Source organism: Danio rerio, chromosome 11, assembly GCF_052040795.2.
Source record: "Danio rerio strain M-AB ecotype USA chromosome 11, GRCz13ab, whole genome shotgun sequence".
NCBI lineage: Eukaryota > Metazoa > Chordata > Actinopteri > Cypriniformes > Danionidae > Danio > Danio rerio.
This window is the reverse complement of record NC_141031.1, coordinates 21,278,083-21,299,869: the sequence shown is the minus strand read 5'-3', so window position 1 is coordinate 21,299,869 and position 21,787 is coordinate 21,278,083. Positions and strand designations below refer to the sequence as shown.

Here is a 21,787-nt window from a genome sequence, read left to right as displayed (position 1 = left end):
GCATTGTTCAGAGAAGCTGACATTACTTGTCAAACACAGTGTGGGTGAGTTGCTGCATGTATATATTTATAGACGAAGCTCATCAAAGTAGAAAACAACTTGCAATAACAAATATTATCATACAATGATTGTAAGCAGCAGTCATTCTTTTGATCTAATAAGTTCCAGATAAGAGCCTGTAAACAGCCTGTCTGGGTCTTGATGGCAGTCATAAGGCACAAATAAAGGTCTAAGGATTTATGGTGTTGATTAGTGTCAAAAGATTCAATTGGATTTCTGCAGTAATTTTATTTTGTCAGACAGAAACAGACATGTGAATTCAATTAAATAAAGGGTTTATTTAGAATAGCCATTATATAAAAAGGAGAAATGAGGAGACACGTGAAATAGACAGGAATTCAACAGCACTATAAAACGATCTTAAGATTTGGAGAAAAGAAAAACAAATATGTATGAATCTGTCATTGTGATGTAAACTAATTCAATTAAAGTGCTGACATCTAGCGGTGAAAAACGGACAGCGCATTTTTTGTCACTACTTGAAAATGGCAACGGAACTGTTTTTCAGCGCGTATTGTTATTGACCAATCACAGTCTTTTGTGATTTCTTACTATTTATTCATTTCTTTTCTTTTTTTCTTTTTTTTAAAATGTTTTATCAACAAGAACAGGCATGTACAGTTCCTTTATACAGAAAAAGTATTTTACATCATTCTGCTTTTTATTCATCATATGTTTTACAGCATATGCCGGATGCCCTTCCAGCTGCAACCCAGTACTGGGAAACATCCATACACACTTATTCACACATATACACTACGGCCAATTTAGTTTATTCAATTAATAATAATAAAAAATAATGAATAAAAGGACTAAGCCGAAGGAAATAGAATTAATGAATAGATATTTATGTAAAAATGTTACAGAGGGAACATAATTATTTCAACTGCTTTTCTATTTTAAGACTTAGAATGTTATTTATTTGCCTTAACTTATTTAACTTGAAATGGCATTTGAATGCCTTTGAATCATATTATATGTTAAAAATGGCCTTAAAACAAATTTACAAATGCATTTTATAGTTTAATGCACTCTGAAAAATATTATTTTATTCCAACAATTTTAAACCCTTATAAGTTTAAGTTTGCTATAAGTATACTTCTTTAAAACAAAATAAATACTCAATTTACCTGAAGTGTGCTTTTCTGAATATGCTTAAAATAACACTTATACAGGATAGTGTAATTTAAGTATATTAAATATAACTGATTACTTAACCTCAATTGTGTGATTTAGATGTACTTAAAAGTATGACATATTTCATGCATTACATTTATCTTTTGATTGGATAGCTTATTTAACACGTTGTTCCTTTCTTTCTTACATTTTATTGTTTCAATTAAAGTATAAAGGAACTTTTATAAATTTGGGTCAGTTAGTCCCTAGTGCATTATAACTTCATTGATCTATCACCAATTATTCTTTACTTATAAGGGGACTGTTGAATGCTTGATTCTGATTGGCTGAAAAACTTTCTAAGGCAAGCAATTATTTACCGATAAATGGCTAAAGTAGTTCCAGGCAGGTCTTGACTGTATTACAGTTCTGCTTACTAATAATTTCAGTTATTTCACACCCTGCTGTACATGTTTCCTTGCACTTTAGCTCATTTTGACTAAGAGTAAGACTTTTGACCAGTTAATTTGTTCAGATAATTGGTTTAAAATGTCATTTAAGTCATATCAAACTGTTTTTTTCAAACTATTTTTTATGTTATTGAGTGAGGAAATCAGTCATAATTGTGTTTAGAGAAAAAACATGAGTGATGTTGAGGTTATTAGCAAATACTAGATAAAATTAAATAAAAAAATAAATAGGACAATCTATAAAACAATAATATGCTCAGCTACACTTTTTTGAAATGAGAAATAAATGAAATTATAGACTGGAAAACACTAAATTTGTTGTTGTTGATAATGTAGTTTGGGGGAAACTGTGATGTTCAGTTTTTATTATGATTTATCTTGTGTTATATTATTTGTGGTAGTACTAGCCTAGTAGCAGTAGTACGGTTTTCAGCAAAAAATCAATATGAGCATATCAAAATTACTAAAAGCCGGATTAGGCCTAGAAAATTGCAATTGGTGCAATCGCTAATGTGTGTGCATTTAATTGTCTGCGTTTACGTGTACTGAAAATTAACTCACCTGTGGAATGGTCACAGTTTTTTAAACTAACATAAATAAAATACTTGAAATGCACTCTTGAAACAATAGACCCTTTTCACCATGACGTCACTTCACTTCACTTCACTTCCACCTTTCCGCCTAGAAGTGTTTCGGTAGTTCTGTTTTACCTTTGAATGGGATACTTCTCAGAATAATTCAAAACAAACTGAAAACACTAACCTTGCATGTTGAGATTTAAGACTATTAAATTATTGGGCTTGTGTCCAAATGTTTCTCTTTCTTGTGCCATTGCTGAACTGTTTTCTGAGTTTCGAAATGATTACTTTTTTCAAGTTATTAGGAATAGGAGTAAGTTTTGTTTCTAAAAGGAAACTTATTAATCACTTATTAATCCAGTTTATTGTTTCCTTACTAATTAACCCTTTTAAGTCTACCGGCAACTATAGTTGCAGAAGCTCATAGTTACCATTTTCCTTTTAAGTAATTTTTCACATGTTATCTATGTTTAATTTCTCAATGACATGCAAGCAAATAACCAAATAAAAGATTTCAGGACAGAAAAAAAGCAATTGGTTTACTTGCTGTCACATGAGGCCTTCAACTTCCTACCTCTAATTCCAGGATGCAAAATGGCAAACCTTCATAAACAGCAATTTTTATGTTAATAAAAATATTTTTTATTTACAAATATATAAATTAACATAGGCGATGCAGTGATGCAGTAGGTGTCGCCTCACAGCAAGAAAGTCCTTGGGTCGCTGGTTCTAGCCTCGGCTGGGTCAATTGGCGTTTTTCAGTGGAGTTTGCATGTTTTCCCTGTGTTCGCGTGGGTTTTCTATGGTGCTCCGGTTTCCCCCACAGTCCAAAGACATGTGGTACAGGTGAATTGGGTAGGCTAAACTGTCCATAGTGTATGTATGCGTGTGTGCATGGGTTTCCCAGTGATGGGTTGCTGCTGGAAGGGCATTCGCTGCGTAAAACATATGCTGGATAAGTTGGCGGTTAATTCTGCTGTGGCGACCCCGGATTAATAAAGGGACTAAGCCGAAAAGAAAATGAATGAATGAATGAATGAATCAATAGAATCATAAAGGTCTCTAGGATCCAAACAAAACAAGTCTTTCAAGAGATATCTTTGTGCATAGTTTGACATGTTCAAGCGGCAACCATGGTTGCCGGAGGGCAAATACCTTGTAAGTAAATGATGACGAATTAGAGAATAGAGTTAATAAGTTAATAAATTAAGGTTATTGGCCTAGTTTAATGTTTAGTTTTTTTTTTGTTTTTTTTTTTTGCTTTCATAATAACCCCTTTAAAAAATAACCCTTTAACTAATATCTTTACTTTAAAGTAGACTTTTTATACACAAGTTGAAACACAGCAAAATTGTAAAATTAACTTCTCCTACTGGTCTCTTTCCCACAAAGATTTAAAATAACACAGAGAATAATGAACATCGCTGTTAAAATGCAGAATCACTACAGAAAAACACAAAACTACGAACAAATTCAGTTCCTACCTTAAGCCCAGCTGTCCATACAGACATAGGTATTGCCTACTGCAGCTTTTTTACATGGTTAGGCTGTTTGACACTAACAATGTTAACAAGGATATCTGCATGAAAACAATTTTAACGATTTGAGCACAAATGGGTTAATGTTCTACTTTGAATGAATATAAATTTATATTATCGATTAAATATGAAAAAGGTCCAGCAGAGTAAAAGTCTTTATTAAATCTTCCTATATAACCCGGTATGTTTGTCATCTATAAATGAAATCAGTGTCATTAATTATTCCCTGATCCATACACATTTGTTTGGTTCTTTTTTCTATTTGAATGAATTAAGAGTGTTCTGCCGCCACCTACCGGGTGTTTTTAACTTGATATTTGTGGAAATTTTAATTAATCAATCAATCAAATCAAAATCAATTTTAACTAATCAATTAAACTGCTGTCTCCTCAATGTTATTTTTGCTATTGTAAACACAAGGTAAATACAATTCCACTTTCAAACGACACTTGTAGGTCCATCACTGCCCTGCACATACATTAAAAAAACAATATGATTTTGTTTCATTAGGAAAAATCATGTGCAATATTGTTATTCTATTCAATTTAATTTTAATAAAATGTTTTATGTTAATAAATGTAAAATACTCTTATAGATAAAAACGCCAGAGATCTGACCAGTGAATAGAATGTAAAGAATATGAATGTTTGTGAATAAGCTGTCCACAACAACCACAACCAAAGAACAATGCATTTTTTTTTTTTTGGATTTTGTTCTTTTTTGCCTTTTTGTTGCATGGTTTATTAAATTATCTTTTTATTGTTGTCTGTTTTATATTTATTTGTTGTTTGTTTTGTTAAATATTCCACACTTTTACCGCAGTTTATTTTGTACGCCATGTACTTCCGCCATTTGCGGCTGCTGTGTCGTAATCTCTTGCTTCACACACTTGTCGTCTCTGCCAGCAGCAGCAGCGTCGTTGATGAGAGTGGGAACTTTAACAATCACTTCTCTTTTACAACATCTTATTTCAACGGCCGACCTGATCGAGCCGAATTAAAGATTTTCTGGTTTGACGTCAAATAAAGTCAGCTCACAACTTTAGACGGCTGTTTGTACATCTTCCAGAGCTGTTGATGATGTAGCGTCAGATAGTTTTGGTGAAGGGGGGCGAGGTTTGTTTCAGCTTCAGCAGAAAATGTTGACAAAACTCCTCACGCACTTCTGAGGAAACTACAGTTTATTGAGCTTCAGGTAAGTTTAATATTATATTACGTCACGAGACCTAAAACTACAGCAACTTTATCAATAACTGTCGTGTGCTGTCTAGGTAGGCGGCGTTCTAGTTTTTGAAACACGCCCGCTCGCTGTATTTGTTCTTGATGAGTCGCTTCCTATTATGTGTCCAGCATACTGCTTGCAGGCGTTTTCTTTTTAATGTCAACGATAATGACATACACTTGAATGTCTTGCTCTTTCGAGGAATGGAATTTCCAGTGAACCACACTGCTGTCTGAGATGAGCTGAGCTAATGTATTTCAAATATGGCAGGAATAGCATGGTATCAGAAAAAAGTGAGTGTGTCTATACCTGTCAGGTAAACAGAGGTTGTTTTTAGAAAGGAGTTAAAATGTCTGTCGTGTTCTTGTCAAAGATTGGAGCTTATGATCAACAGATTTGGGAAAAATCACTGGAACAGACTGAGTTTAAGGTAATTTGTTTTTGAAATATAGATGTATTTGTTGTTGTTGCTATTGTGTAAAATGTGTGCAATCAGATTTGTGAAACTCTTCCGTTTGAACAGGGCTTTGGAAACAAACTTAAAAAGACTGGCCATATTAAGCCAGATCTCATTGATGTCGATCTAGTAAGAGGTGAGTTGCCATACAGGTTTAGCTCCTAAATCTGTTGTCATTGCTTAGAAATAAAGGTGCAAAAGCGTCCATACTGGTGTGTTATTAGTGTACATATTGGCACCTAAATGTACAAAAATGAACTGATCCAGATCCTATGACCGCTTTTGTACCTTTATTTTTGTGAGTGTATACTTGATACAGGCTGTAAACCAGGTCAGATTCAATAGAAACTGTCAAATAAATACTGTAGATGACAACCATTTTTTTAATATTCAATGTGTTATTTTATTCTTATTCAGAATTGTGCAAGTATTACAATCATAAAACTAACCATAATCAAATGTAATGTGTGTAACACCATGTTACTAACATTTTTTTAAAGAAATCTTTTCATTCAGCTAAAATTCAATAAACTTATCAAAAGTGACACTTAAGACATTTATAATTTTGCAAAATTTTTGTTTAAAAATCAATGCTCTGATTTTTTTTGTGTGTATGTATCAATCAATGTACAGAAATATTAAGCAGCACTAATGTTTTCAACATTTATAATAAAAATATTTTCGAGTATCAAATTTTACAGTTATGAAATAAAACGGAAATATATATTACTGTATATATGGTTAAGAAATTTAAACATTTACCAATTCCAAACATTTGCTTGTAATGAACATTTAAAAATGATATTGTATAGGTTAAGGAAACCTAACCTATTAAGCTTGATAAATGTTTGTATTTTACTTTGTTTGTTTTGTAATAAAATTAGTCGTTGTTATATAGTACGATGCTCTTCTAGACAGTAAAACTAGTGTCTTTACAGCAGTGTTTCTTTCAAATAATTAAAAAGAATCTCTTTCACAGTTTAGCAACATTTTTTGACAAATGATAACTAAAATAATGACAAATATTACCTTTTTTACTGAAGAGTTGGGAAAATACAGGATGTGCATCTGCTTGTTTTATCAGTGCATTAGCTCCTAAAGTGAAAGAACTGTATGAATCTGCTGCTGTCAGTGTCATTAAAATGAATCAAATGATAAAAGGAAAAGAGAAGTTCAGTCTGATTACAGACTTCAGTGTTTGTAATAATGATTCTTCTCTTACATTCATAAATATGTCCAATTTAAAGTAGCAATTAATAGTGGAGATCTTAAGTTTACTCAAATGGTTCCAAAGCTTCATGAGTTTCTTTGTTTTGTTGAACACAATACAAGGTAAAGTCTGCGTAAGATACAGCTGCTAATACGCACATCAATCTAGCATCATTTTTGTAACACTGTATAACTATAAATAATATTTTTACAGTACTGTGACAGTTGGGTTCAGGGTGGGGTAGGTGTTAATAAAATACAAGTTAATAAACACCATAAATAATACTCAGTACAACTACTGTTTTTACGTGTGATGATTGGGTTTAGGGTTGGGATAGGGGTAAACATTAATAAAAATACAGTAAATGGGAAATGTAATAAATAATATAAATTATTCTCGTTAACTTCTGGCCGCAACCATATCTGATCCGGTTTCAACAACCACAAAATACGATATTTTGAAAATCGTTAAAAAACCAGTAACCATTGACTTTTTTAGTAGGAAAAACAAATAGTATGGTAATCGGTGATTACAGGATTCCGAAAGAAGCTCAAACAAGTTTGTGACAAGTAAAGTATATGACAGAAATTTCAGTTTTGGGTGAAATAACCCTTTTAAAGCGATTCAGGTGACCAAAGTGTGCCAAAAACTACATCATAAGACAGTATGTCATAATATTAAAACTAAAACAGAATTTAATGTCAAAATTAACACTGCTCTATAATTGCAGGTTCCACATTTAGCAAAGCTAAGCCAGAAAGCCCTTGGACGGCTCTGACTCGTAAAGGCTTGGTTCGAGTCCTTTTCTTTCCTTTCTTTTTTCAATGGTGGATCCAAGTCACGTCTAAATGCATCTCCACCCTCATTTTGGTTCTCTACGTGCTTCAAGGTATGCGGTTTTTCTTCTCTTCTGGCAAACCAGTATTGTGGAAGACGTGTGCTTTCAAGTTATTTGGTTAACCATTCTTTGAATTTTTAAGATTTTGTTGAGAGATAAGACATGGTTTAGGGAAAAAATTATAATCAAATCTGCGTCATCATGTTGACCTCTTCATGGATTTGTGTCGTTTGCAGTGGCAGGAGCTGTGCTGTATTTTGAGGTACCAGCAGCCTGTGCTAGTGAAGTTGTTGGTCCATTGTGTCTAATGCTGTTGTTGGGAACAGTGCATTGCCAAATAGTATCCACGGAATCCTCCAGAAGCCCAGACATCAGCCCTGTCCACAGCCGGACAGCCAGCCCTATTCGCAGGAAAAGGTTAAGCTTCTGCTGCGTCAGATTTGTGAGATCTCATAAGGGACTGAGTGTTTGTTTTTTTTCCCCTCATCAGATGGCCAATGCATCTAATGTTCTGCAAAGCTGGCAGCTTAATCAGCAGTGCCAGTGTGCAGCTGACACTAATGGGTCAATGACAAATAAGAGACTCCATAGTGAAGAGAAGGAAAAACGTAGATAAAAGGGCATGTTCTATATTTATACAGATTAACTCTTTGTTTTAGAGTCATGTTGTTTAGGAAAATTTAATTTAATGTTTCATTTTTGGGAGTTTAATAAACCTGAGTTAATAATAATAATCATTTGTTATATTTAGCTTTATTTTGATTATCCTAATATATTTAACTGATAAAAAGACCATAAATACATTTATATTACAGAAATGTTATTTCATAAAATAATTCAGCTTTTTTATACTTTGTGTTCAAAGTATCATGAAAAATAAAATTTACTTTTTCCCATGAAAATATAAAGTAGAACAAAATATTTCCATTATTAGCCGAATTTCCACCATCAGGCATTACATTATATGTATATACACATAGGCCTATGTATTTCCATTTATTATATTTGTTTACTCGCCGACTTACTGTTGGCATTGTAGATCGAGTGGTCTTGCCACAAACAGAGGGATGACCCAGCGCACCGTCCATAATATAAAACCCACAAAAATTCTCCAGTAATAACTCCTTTTAAAACATTTTATAACAACCGTGGCCCAAGGCCCTATCTGGCCCAAGAAGTGACTGTGGAAATGCAACTGGCCCTGGCTTACCCTGACTCACTCGCTTTAGGCATGACAGTGGAAGCGCAGCTATTAATACTCTGAACCCTTTTTAATGACTCAACTTTTAAAAAATGTAATGATCATAATAGATTATAAAGTATTGATATAGATATTAAGGTATTGGGTAAAAATATTTTACAATATTACAGTTTTTTTGTTTATGTTTGGTCAAATAAATTCAGCTTTTTAAAAACAGAATTAGTTTCCAAACTTTTGACTGGTTGTATATAAATATGATTTAGCTGTAATATATGGAGAATATTGAAATATCTCAAATTTTTACTGACATTTAAATACAAATACCCAGTATAAATTTGATTTATTCCAGTTATTACTTTTTGTGATATTTAGTTTTTTTGTGATTTCAGGACTTTTGATTCTAAAAATAGTTATAATTTAGAAGACTCATCGAATGGATGGATTACATTTCAATTAAAAAATGATCTGGTCAAAAACGTTTATTGTTATTATTATATATTACAAAACAGTTAGGTCCTGTCTTCTGATTGATCAAAACTTTTTATGTTTCCTGTTTATACATTTTGTTGTTGTTTTTTTATTCACAGACAGAGGAAGAGTAGAAAAGCCAAGAGGTCTGGGGATGAAGGAAGTCGAGTAGCAGGGATAGTAGAACTCAAACCCTGGCAACTTGAAGACAACCATCGGCTCTACAGATCAGAGAAGACTCTGGTAAAACGCTTTCCAAAAAATCTGTTCTTTCAAGACTCTTAATCATTCATGTTTATGTTGATGGAGATTGTGTGGGCTTTACAGAACTCCCTGAGGAGGCCTCCATATGGGGCATCTGAAGATCTGTCCAGTGAAGAAGAAGAAGAAGAAGCAGAAGAAGCAGAACTACAAAAAGAGAGGCTCTTTTCATCAGCGCCTCCCAAATATGCCAGCGCGCTGAGAAACAGACTTCACAACGTTCCCAAGAACAATGTACAACCCCAGGCTCAGGTGGATATCTGACTGAATCCAAGAGAGATGTGTGTAGGAGAGTTCAGGATATTCATTAGCATTTTGTGATCTGATACAGGGAGAGAGCAATGGCATGCCAACAGAAATCCCAGGGCTGCCACGTGAAGTTGAGCATCTACGGCCTTCAGAGGGATCGCATCCTGCTTCTGATACAGATGATATGTTGTGGGAGGAGCTTTTACAAGATTCTGACTCCGCCTCCACAGGAAGTAGTGAGATTGGGGAGGACGAGCCTCACAGTCAAAGCCACTCCCTTCCTGTGCCCACTATTGCTTTAACAAGTGATGAGGATGAGGATGAGAATGAGGCCTTACCGCAGGTGGGAAGCAATTTTGCTGGAAAAAATATTTTAAGTTGTGGTTTTATATGCACTTAATGTTTGTTTGTTTTTTTAAGTTTAGAAAAAGCTCATTGTATCTCCTCCATTAGAATTAAGATTAATATATAAAAAGTTTTGCTGTCAGTGTTCATTGTGCATTTGATTGTGCAGGTAAAAAATGGCATAGGTGGGTTGACAAATTTGGGCAGTTTTGAAACATTTTATATACAACTTATATAATAAAACATAACTGTGTGCTCCTACTGACTGATTGATTCACCTGCAACAGGAGGTGAGGGAAAGTTACATCAAAATCTGACTCCCTGGACAAATCTGACTCCCCTTCGCACACGTGCGCATCACACAGTGCCTGCAGTTAAACTCACAGCGGTTTTTCATGACCGTTTTATCGATCTTATTTTCCCCCAATTGACAGCAAGAACAAACTTCAAACAAAATACAAACAAGAATTTTACTCTCTTGACATTTTTTTATTTTCTTGTGGCCTTGAATTATTTAACTTGATGACCCCCAGCTTTTATTTTCAATATTTCAATATCCTCATTATTAAATTCACTTAACCGTTTAAAGTGTCAAAAACAAAATGGGCCTTAATTTCTTTAGTAACTGTGGTTAAAAATAATTCAAATAACACTTTGAATTAAACAAATTATTTCTTTCTCTCTTCAGCACCAGTTTTCATGGCTGCAAGCTTGTCACCCATCCAAAGACCGTGTCAGTGCCATTATCTGGGAGCAAGGAGAGTGTAAGAAAGCTGACATGTCGGTGCTGGAGATCAGTGGTATCATTCTCACACGAGTAATGTCCTTTTTCAACCCTGTTTATCTCTACTTAATGCCTAGTTCACACTAGAGGATTTTAAGCCTGATTTGAGCCCGATTTGGAAGTTAACGAGCTCGCCGACAGATCGGGCTGTGATCGGGAAGAAATCTGCGGGTGCTCGGCGCTCGCCGCTCTTTCTTTCGTTCTGTGAACTACTGAGCAACGCATCAACGAGGCTCGCTGACGCGTCGCCGACACCTCGCAGACGGAAATCCAACATTCAGCATGCTAAATATTCCAGAGCAGTCGGCCGACTCAACCCCATGTGTGGTCAGATGTAGTGACGAGCTACAGCCAATGAGAGAGCATATCAACATGAGCTGAATGCCTGTGTGTTCAGGAGCTCAGCAGAAACATCTGTGATTGGTCAGAATGGGCATCGGTGCACTCGCTTCATTCTGCATTAGCACAGACATGAGAGTAGCCTATATTAACAGTGGAACTAGAATTCTGTAACTATTAGAAATACCATACTGCTCATTCTGACCGTTCTCATATAAAACGCCATATTGTCACAACATATTTACATTCAAAGCTATTATTGAGATATTAAAATTAAGCTTTGAATGTCTGGCATCATATTTAATGACACCATTACCCTAAAAATATAATATTTTTTTGGTAATACAGCCTATAAATATGTAGTTAAGATACTAAAACACTTAAAGGTCTTGGCTTTCATTTTCACTTTCAAACAGGAGCTATTTCAAAGCACAGAATATGCTGTTTTGAAAGATATCTGAAGTAAATTGATGTTTTTGCCATCAGAAAGTTTTGTTTATGTTAGCAGGAAGTTGCCAGGCAAGAAAATGCACACATATTTAAAGTCACAGCGAAAAGTATCAGACATGCATGTAGTAATTTTGACCAATATGGTAATTTAAGGCAGAAATGCTCAGTTCTTTACTGTTTTGTAATAAAAAAAATAACAATGTCAGAAAGAAATACACTAATAGTTAGAAAACGGCAGGGTGTTATAAATATGTTAGTTTTATTTCAAAGAGTTATAAAATTACAAAAATTAAAAACTCTCTGTGTATCTATCCACTGGAACCTTGCAGATGAGTGATTAATCAGCTAATAAATCAGCTGATTTGACTATGTTTTTAAATGCTTTCTCCAAAGCTTGAAAAGCTGTCAGTGATGTAATCAGCACACAAGCAGCCAATAGTGTTCAGCGTTTTTCTGACGACTCCTCCCTCAAATTTTCATTGGCTGTGGTTTGGTAGCTTGAATGAGCTGATGGGGAATGAGATGTTGTCAGATCATGTAGTGTGTGACCCCCCTCTTGTGGATCGTTCACGGAGTGTTGCGTAGTGTGAACACCAAAGAGATTAAAAGACACAAAGTCAAGTCATGTAGTGTGAACAGCAGAGCAATCTGCTGATGTTTAAAATCCTGTAGTGTGAACCAGGCTTTAGTGATTTAAATTTCTTGGAGAGACAAAAAGAACTGTTGACTTGTATTTAAATACAATGTAAACTCCTCTCTTTAAGCATTTGAATGGTGATTGCTTTGCAGTGGTATTTGCCTATGAGTCATGTCTTAAAGTAACAGGTGAGTGTTATTACGGTTAACTTACACTCAATGATTTCTGTTTTCAGGTAAAGGTGGTTGAACAGGGGATGGGTTATCTGATTTTCGGTGGTCTGGTCACTGCATCACTGGCTCTGCTGCCCTACTGCTTCAGACTGGCACAGAAACTGGATCTCAGTGCGATTTCCCTGGAGGATCTGCCAGCAGTGGCCATCGGGTCGCCTTGTGCCTTCTCCTATGCGTTTTTCATCATCGCCACTATGGAAAGAGTTTTCCTCTGTGGACTCTTCTTCTTCATGATGTGTGTCGCTGAGAGGACGTATAGACAGGTGAAAACAAAAATAAATCATCTTCAAATGTAATGTTTGTTTTGGTAGGTGCATTAATAATGATTTGGCTGATATGTTCATTTATTTTGATAGGTTATGTTCAGTTCTATGCACTAATTCTTTGTTTAATATGGTTTAGACAAGGTTTAAAATTGAAGCCCACCGTTGTGTGTGAAAACTGACCGAGGATGTGTAATATATCAACACACTAACCAATTTGACAGGGTTATGATTCATAAATTATGTTTCTGGTTTGCATCTAGTTAATGGTCTACCAGGGCTTCGGGAGAGAATTAAGAGGCTGGATTTCCAAACCGTTCTCTTGAATTCTTCATATCTAAAAGTCTTGCGCAAAACACACCTCTTTATTAACAAACATTCCATTCCAGAATTGAATTTCAAGCATGTGTCCATACATTTTCCTTAAACTGGAATTATATATAACAAATGTGTAATCTACAATAAGCTGAATCTGTTGTTTATGCAAAATGTTTAAATGCAATAGTGAACATTTGATCCTGTCACATTTGTTTACCTTTAAGCTTAACTTTAACGTTAAGCTTAACTTTTTAAACCACTAACGGAGTCTTTGAGCCACTAACAATTAAAGACTTGACATTTCCCACCATTTTAAACTCAGACATTTTTTTTTTCTTAACATAAATGTAATGTCATCCACAGCGCCTTTTATTCGCAAAACTCTTCAGCCATCTTACATCTGCACGCAAAGCCAAAAAATCAGAGATTCCTCACTTTCGGCTCAAGAAAGTACAGAATATCAAGATGTGGCTTTCCCTTCGATCATTCCTGAAGGTATCACCTTACCACTACACTTTACATGTAGAGATACAGCACCATATATCAGTTATTGTCTGATAGTGGAGATTATATTTTATTTTTTATGTCTTTTGCTCAAAAATGTTGATTTATAAAAATGTAAATACTATTTTTATATTTATTTCTGTGTTGTAAAGCTCAAAATTCAGTCACATGATTCTTCAAAACTTATTCTAATATAATTTGGAGCTCAAGTAACATTTTATTTCAAATATCTCCATGTTTTTGTTTTGATTAGAAAATGTAGATTTTAAAAGATTTAAAAAATATATATATATATTTATTCATTGATAATTGTTGCATATGTACATTTTAATTTGGTAGTAATTAATTTAGTTAGTACATCCAAGTAAATTTGAACATTTTGCCATCATCTAATCTCTTTAATTCATTATTTTAATTTGATAGCATATAATTGTTAAATGTTTATACTGTACATTACACTACTGTGATACCTACATTTACTTGTAGCATTAAATGTTTTCATTTATGTAGGTTTATTTTTTTACACTTTTATAAAATAGTATCGAATTGTAATCTCAGCCACAGCTAGAACATTTTTGTCTTTGTTTTACCATCAAGTGCAATGGAAAAATGCTTTACAGTCTTTCCTATCAAAAAGCTATTTGGCTGTTGTTACAAGTGCAATGGAAAAATGCTTTACAGTCTTTCCTGTCTAAAAGCTATTTGGCTGTTGTTACAAGTTAAGCCTACTAGTTTAACTGGTATGTTGTTTTTTTGTCAGACATCTCTCTAGTCCTTTTATAATATATACCTAGGTTTCATTATATGAAAATACAGTATCAATTTAATCATTTCTTTGTTTTGTTTTTAACAGAGACGAGGCCCTCAGCGGTCTGTCGATGTCATTGTATCATCAATTTTCCTCTTGGCTTTGTCTATTGCCTTTATCATCTGTGCACAGGTTAGCTGTTTCTTCTACTAAACACTTTTTTTCCGGCACACCCTTTAGACATTTCTTTTCATGGTTTCTTCCTTCTGAAGAAAATCAATGCTATTTACATAAATGCTTTACCGTAAAGGGCATTCATTCTGAAGCACAGAAACACCCTCTATTTCTACAAATATACCACTAAGAGTCAGGAGAGCAGCTACATGTTGTTTCACGGCCAAACTTGTTTAAACTAATAGCAAAAATTGTCTTTTTCTGCTTGCCAAATCAACAACTTAGACCTGATTGTGAAAGCACTTTTTTAAAGCCTTTGCTTTATTAAGCACTAATATTCAGATTAGTCTGCTTTTTGAATTGTGGGAATTTTTTTTGCACTGATCTGCACCTTAAATAATAACAAAAATATTAAGTTATTATAGATACAACTTTGACCCGCCCATATAATCATTGATAGCATTGTCAGTGCATGGTCATATACAGTTCACTGATATATTCAGTCGGTGGTCTTAACCACTATAGATTAAAGAGATGCTTAAACAATGCTGAGCGAAGTCAAATCAAAACAGCAAGCGCAATCTTTCATGATCATCCATTTATTGATGCAGAGGTGTAAATCTTTTAGCGAAATTCACTATTTTATTTTAAACAACAGGTCATCTTTGAGAATTGTATGTGATAAAATGGCTCATCACAGGTTACTGTAGGTCAGAATTCAATCATTTTCCCTAAAAATTGTGAATCTTAAATAAACTTGCCTAATAAGTTAGATGTAACACACATACAGTTGAAGTCAGAATTATTAGCCTTCCTGAATTGTTAGCCCCCCCTGTTAATTTTTTCTGTTTAATAGAGGGAAGATTTCTTCAACTAATTTCTAAACATAATAGTTTTAACAACTAATTTCTAATAACTGATTTATTATATCTTTGACATGATGACAGTAAATACAGTTTTTCTTAGTTGCTTTGGTGCATTTCTCACAGCACCAGTGCATTTCTGCACAACAGTTAATGCATTTCTCAAAACAATTAGTACAAACTGCAAAACCTAGCTGATAACCTGCAAAAACTCGTCACATGCTCAAAATGGATAGCTCATTCCTCAAAAGCAAGTATTCATGTCAATCAAAGTGTCAGTATCATCAAAATCGAAAATTCCTGAAACCATTGTTTGTGAACAACATAGTCAAATGGCTTAGTCATGTTTTCATTATGACAGTTCACTCTCTACATTTTTTTCAATGCAAAAAGTTGCAAGACAGCACTATATACTATTTGCACAGCCATTTGAAAACTACAGTAAAGTTAGACATCAATGCATTTAGTGAGGCATCTGAGTACAAGACACTGAATATGTTTCACATGTTTACTGCATTCGCTCTTTACAATCCTAATTTATTCACAGCATTGTGCAAAAGAATACAGTAAATACATCCTTATTTACAACAAACATAAACTCCCTTTGGGTTGAACTGTGCACAACTGTAAACAATATTGTAGTACATGTTGGAACTGAACCTGCAACATACACAGGTCTGTAAATCATTCATCAAATTGTTCAATTTTGAAGACATTTTCAGGAAAATAAAGATTTTAATTTTTTTATCAAATTTGCTCAACCAATTTTAACAACTAGTTCAACATTTTTGAATGTAATGACTCAAGTAATGAAATGAGAACTATTAGTTTTATATGGAATGACTATTCAGCATTTACAAGTTGTTAATTTTGACTGACATGCCATAAGCAAATGATAATTTTATAAATAGCAGAGAGTTGTATGAAAGCAATTGATGCATGTCCAAAAGCATTTGCAATTTGTTGAAAGGAATGAGAAACTGCTACTAGGATGTGCAAAAATGACTAATTGCTTTGAGAAATGAATTAACTGTTGTGCAAATGTAAATAGTGTTGTGAGAAATGCACCAAAGGGACTGAGAAAAACTGTAATATTTTACTAGATATTTTTAAGACACTTCTATACAGCTTAAAGTGAAATTTAAATGCTTAACTAGGTTAATTAGGTTAACTAGGCAGGTTATGGTAATTAGGTAATTTATTGTACAACGATTGTTTGATCTGGAAAAAATATAGCTCAAAGAGGTACATAATTTTGACCTTAAAATGGTTTTGAAAAAATTAAAAACTGCTTTTATAGTAGCTGAGAAAAAACAAATAAGACTTTCTCCAGAAGAAAGAAATATTATCAGACATACTGTAAAATTTCCTTGCACTGATAAAAATTGTTTGGGAAACATTTAAAAAAAAAAAAAAATTAAGGGGGGGGGGGGGTGGCGGCTAATAATTCTGACTTTAACTGTTTATGCATCCATCCATCTATGTGTCCGTCCCTGCCTCCCTCCATCCCTCTAAAAAAAAAAAAAAAAACTTGCTGGTTGAATAAAAGTGTGTGTGACAAATCATCGAAAAATCGACAGCCGATAGTTGGAGCCCAATGGATCCTTTTCACATTTCCAGGTTTCTCAGTAGCTGAAGTCGTCATAGTTAGGTAAACTTAGTGCGGTAAATGGGAGAGTACAACATATATATATATACATATACATACATACATACATATATATTCATATCTATATATAAATATCTATCTATCTAGGGTGGGCCATTTATATGGATACACCTTAATAAAATAGGAATGGTTGGTGATAGCAACGTCCTGTTAGTGGCACATTAGTATATGTGAGGGGGCTTGTAAATAACTCATGAAAGAATAAAGTTGCATTAAAACCAAGCACACCATTGTTTTTCTCGTGAAATTCCTAATAAGTTTATTAAGGTCTATCCATATAAATGGCCCACCCTGTATTTTTTCACAATCCCATTTGCTGAAATAATATAAGAAAAACTTCACGATGGTGTTATCAAGACTTTTAGAGAAAGAAAAAAAATTGTGTGAGACTGATAACGACATCAAATTTACTGTCCTCCCCCATAAACGCTGCATTACAAACACCTCGCATTAGCACTAATTCGTTGTTCGTAATTTGATGCTAAGATGATATAGTACATATGTACATACATTTAAAAAAATCTAAATATTAAAAACTTCTCTTGTGAAAAGAGTCCATTTGCTCATTGAGCAAACCTAGTGCCATAGCATCATCTTCAGAGGCGATTAAAGTATCTTCTAGTGTTAGGTTAAGCATCATAGTGCTGTTCTTGGTAAATGTATTCCCACTATACCGAAAACTGGTGTTGTGTTTTTCAGCTTCTGCACAGTCACCACACATTTCTGGATTCAGAGACCAACTGGGAGCTGGTGGTGTGGTGTGCAGCTCTCATGGTCTTCCTCCTCCGTCTCGCAACACTTGGAGCAGAGACCAACCGAAAATACAGCAATGCTTCTGTGCTTCTGACTGAACAGGTGAGATAAAACATCTCACAGAACAAAGAGGCAGTATTGTCCAAAAACAAGTGAACCATTCATATGCACACACAGAGCAGGCTCAAATAAATACTGAGCTGAGCCAAGCTGAGCAGTGAGTGTCATTTATACTTCCTGATAGTTAACATTTCTTTAGGTATTAACAGGTACATGTACTACCAGTGAATTGTTTTGTTAACATTCATTAATGAAAACAGAAGAAGTAACTTTACTTAACATTAGCTCAGGTTGTTTAGGCAGTATTAACGTTTTTTTATCTATATGATGTTAATAATATGTTGAAATGAACAATAATTAAGATTAATAAATGCTTTCAACATTGTTTTAGTTACTTTATGTTAACAGACATATTTAACTGATGTTAATTAATTTACATTTGTTAATTAACTAATGAATGGAGCTTTATTAGTTATTTTTGTATTGTTTAGATACTTTTGTCGTTTTTATTATTACCTGTAATTTGTTTTTATTTTATATATCATGTCTTTGTAATTTTGTAACTTTAATAGTTTTGTGAGAATGAAAGAACGAGAGAGAATGAAAACAACACTGACAGATTTAGTTTTAGAAACCACCTAAAGTTACAAATAATGGCAGATCTGGTCAGTGATCATATGGTGAATGTCAAGCCAGCATTTACATTTTTCGAAGAGTGGAGAAAAGACTTCCAGTGTTTGAAGTTCGCTGTGAAAATGACTAAAGCTTTTTAACAAAAAGCCGGTGGGACAGAGTTTTCAGGAAACAGTGTTTGCCATTGAATCTACACATTACAGCAAGAGATGTTCTAACTTAATTGTCACAATGCTGTCAGTTCACCATCATTAAAGAGCATGCATTCACTCAGATGAAACTTGTATTGCAGCTCATGAAAAGACCGTTATTGCTATTAAGATGACGTATGCAAGTAATAAGTTATATGTCAATATCATCTGTGGAATATCAGACAGCACCCGTGAGAACACAGCACAGTTATCTTATTCATGTCAAGCAGTGTGTGCAGGGCTGGTGTAAGCATGCAGATTTTTGTTTATTTGCTAGTTTTGATTGGAGTCGATTTAAAATGCAATAAATCTGCTCGTATAAAACGTGTAGTAACGTGCTCATAGTTTTTAGTGTTAAAAAATGACATGACAATATTAACGGTGCCATATACTGCATGAGTTTAATAAGCTAAACTGTTCTCTAATATCTACATAGTAGGTTTATGGCTTCGGTAAGTTCAAAAAATCTCCAGAAAATCAGAAAATTTCTGATTGACCATATATGGCTCGTGTCGTAAATATTAATAAGCTCCACTCTGACTTGCCATTCGTACAGACAGACGCACACACCCGCACAGAGCTTAATGTATACTGAACAAATATAAACCAAATTAGAATAATATTAACCTATTTTGCTAACCAGATCTTTTGTGGATAAAGTCTAAATTATAGGTAAACTTGACAAAAGAGAGTGATAGAGATGTATTGCTTTGTATTTTGAAGATACAGTGAAAGAAATGCAGCCAGGAATTAATATCATGCCTCTGCATGAACAGATGACAGTTGAGTTGAGTGATTTGACACGATTCAGCAGTCTAAACGTGTTTGTTGAAACATATGCATCAAATTTCACAATAAACAAGATAAATTAACAAGTGATGTAACTAAACATATCTTATGCCTCTTCAGATTGAAGACGAATAAATGTGTTAATCTTGCATTTTGCGTCCTGAGACGAGTTTGAAATGTGCCTCGTGCTGTTGTTGCCAAGTAACGAACAGTAAAAAATTTTGAGCTCAATTTTCAAAGTTTTCAAGTCCCACATACATAGTAAGTGAAATATACACTTAAAATAAATAAGGAAGGAAGCTTTTCACTGTTGTATCACTACAAAATCTTTGACTTATCAATTGCAGCCTGAGGCGTGCATATTAATGATTTCAGAGCTTTTTTTTATCATCTCAGTAATCTCTCGATGACATAGCGTCTCGTCATAGTTTGTTTTGTCCTCTGATTGGCCTGTTCTTCACTGGGTTTTTACACTAGTGGAATTTTCATGATAACAAGAAAACAGTGTCTGAGGCGCACATTATGCTCATTTCCATATCCTTGTCTTTTATTTTTCTTTTATTATGTCTTGGTATACCCAAATTTTCATTCTAGGGCACCTTTAAATTTTTCTTTGCATTATTGATTTTATTTATATGCATAAATATCGTTAGCTGCCAGTTATCTGGAATAAAATACATTGTTTTACTTCTAATTAATTGCAACAACTCTGTTTCAGATCAACTTGTATCTTAAAATGGAGAAGAAACCCAACAAAAAGGATCAGTTGAACATAGTGAACAATGTGCTGAGGCTGGCCACCAAATTACTGAAAGTAAGACCAGTATAAAAACATCACTCTTTGGGGAAAAAAACAAAACACGTTTTCTCGTATTGACCGCGATTTGCTTGTTTCAGGAATTGGACACTCCATTTCGTCTGCTAGGCCTGACGGTGAACCCGCTCATCTACAATATCACACGAGTGCTCATCCTGTCTGCCGTTTCTGCTGCTGTCAGCGATTTATTAGGGTTCAACATCCGGGTGAGAGAAACATTTGCACTTTAACTACTGTGCTTATCTGCACCTGTATCCTGGGCCTGTTTTATTGTCCCGCTGAAATGCACCTTTATTGATCGTGATGATCTGTGTTTTTATGACACACTGCTTCCTGTTATCAGGACAGAGAGTTTTGCTCACTCTTTGTAGAGCATGACTTTTATCATAATGGTGTTTAACAGTCCTTCAACTAACCGCTTTAACAATATCCATCATGTGCTTTTTTAACAGCTCTGGAAGATCAAACCATGATGACTTTTACACTGCCAGCGTCTTAACACTGGGGGCCAGAGAGACTCTTAAAGCGACTAGATGACCAAGTAGTTGTCTTTTTAAAAAACTGTGCAAATCTACTGACCAAACGTATGCATTTTTTCTTTTGTACCCTGTACCTTTGGCTAGACTGAGCAAACCTGTGTTCAACTCTGCATTCTTGTTGAGTTTTCCTCTTATTCCTTGAGTCGTTTAAAAAAGCACAACAAAATTGCAATGGCTTTTCTTGATGCACTTGCTTACTGTAACAACTTAACAGTTATATTACAAGCAGTGGTCGCCGTTTCCCATAAATGTAGCCACTGCGAGTGTATTATGTGGTTTGGATTCAACCACTTAAAACAGAACCACTATGTGCCTTGTGAATAATTGCATATGACAGTACTTTTAGATAAGCTATTTATGAGATATGGATTTATCAACTGCTGAATGGGGCAATTCAATTGAGATTTTTAAGAAAAGGGTACTGAAAATCTTGCACACTGAAGCTCTTGGAGGAGCACTTTCTACTGGCATTGTATAAGAATAAACCTTTCTCCAAGATTCTTCCTTAATCATCAATCCTTAAGCAAATATTTGAGGTTTGGGAGGTTGAATAAATGTGAATGTCGAATGTGATGGGTCTGGTGACCCTTCCTCCTGACTATTAAATATGCAGAAAAAGCAAAAGAGTTCTATTTATTTTTGTTTCGTTATTGTTAGTTTCTGTTTAGTTACAAGAAATGTAAATGTGTTGATTTGAGTTATTTTTAAGAAACATTTTTACGTTATAATAAATTACGTTAAACGAAATTAGAATTGCATAAAATGTTCGTTTAAAATGAACAAATCATAAAAGCTATAGTAATTATGAACGACTATCAGTTGGCTCACAAGATTAGACACAAACCGGGAGGAGACCCATGACTTTATAGTTTACTAAGTTAAAAAGCAAAGAAATAAACAGTAATTTAAAGCCCTGCTATATTTGTTATTTGTAATTTCATATACACGTAACCACAATTTGGGGGCGTCACAGAGGCGCAGTGAGTAGCACGATCACCTCAAAGCAAGAAG

General features: G+C 34.3%; 1 protein-coding gene across 5 annotated transcripts; it reads left to right on the top strand.

Annotated features, from left to right (window-relative positions):
* Positions 1 to 4,649: 4,649 nt before the first annotated feature.
* On the top strand, positions 4,650 to 21,523 carry phtf1 (putative homeodomain transcription factor 1). 5 transcript variants are annotated; one of them, XM_087272625.1, is made up of 17 exons: positions 4,650 to 4,956; positions 5,185 to 5,276; positions 5,321 to 5,413; positions 5,507 to 5,576; positions 7,381 to 7,539; positions 7,725 to 7,905; positions 9,277 to 9,400; positions 9,485 to 9,670; positions 9,750 to 10,010; positions 10,701 to 10,829; positions 12,458 to 12,718; positions 13,400 to 13,531; positions 14,394 to 14,480; positions 17,694 to 17,849; positions 20,139 to 20,234; positions 20,318 to 20,443; positions 20,690 to 21,400. In XM_087272625.1, the coding sequence occupies exons 2-17, from the start codon at positions 5,247 to 5,249 to the stop codon at positions 20,708 to 20,710; spliced, it is 2,112 nt and encodes a 703-aa protein (XP_087128751.1). In that variant the 5' UTR covers positions 4,650 to 4,956; positions 5,185 to 5,246; the 3' UTR covers positions 20,711 to 21,400. The 5 variants fall into 5 exon arrangements, with proteins under 5 accessions (XP_087128751.1, XP_087128753.1, XP_087128752.1 ...); XM_087272627.1 differs by having other exon boundaries at positions 5,112 to 5,276; positions 5,357 to 5,413; XM_087272626.1 differs by having other exon boundaries at positions 5,112 to 5,276.
* Positions 21,524 to 21,787: the final 264 nt, after the last annotated feature.

Excerpts from the sequence above, each read along its gene's own strand:
- phtf1 (XM_087272625.1), top strand. The coding sequence starts at position 5,247 with ATGGCAGGAATAGCATGGTATCAGAAAAAA. Across the intron at positions 7,906-9,276 it reads AGCCCTATTCGCAGGAAAAG|ACAGAGGAAGAGTAGAAAAG; the intron begins GTTAAGCTTCTG and ends TTTTATTCACAG. Across the intron at positions 20,444-20,689 it reads TATTAGGGTTCAACATCCGG|CTCTGGAAGATCAAACCATG; the intron begins GTGAGAGAAACA and ends CTTTTTTAACAG.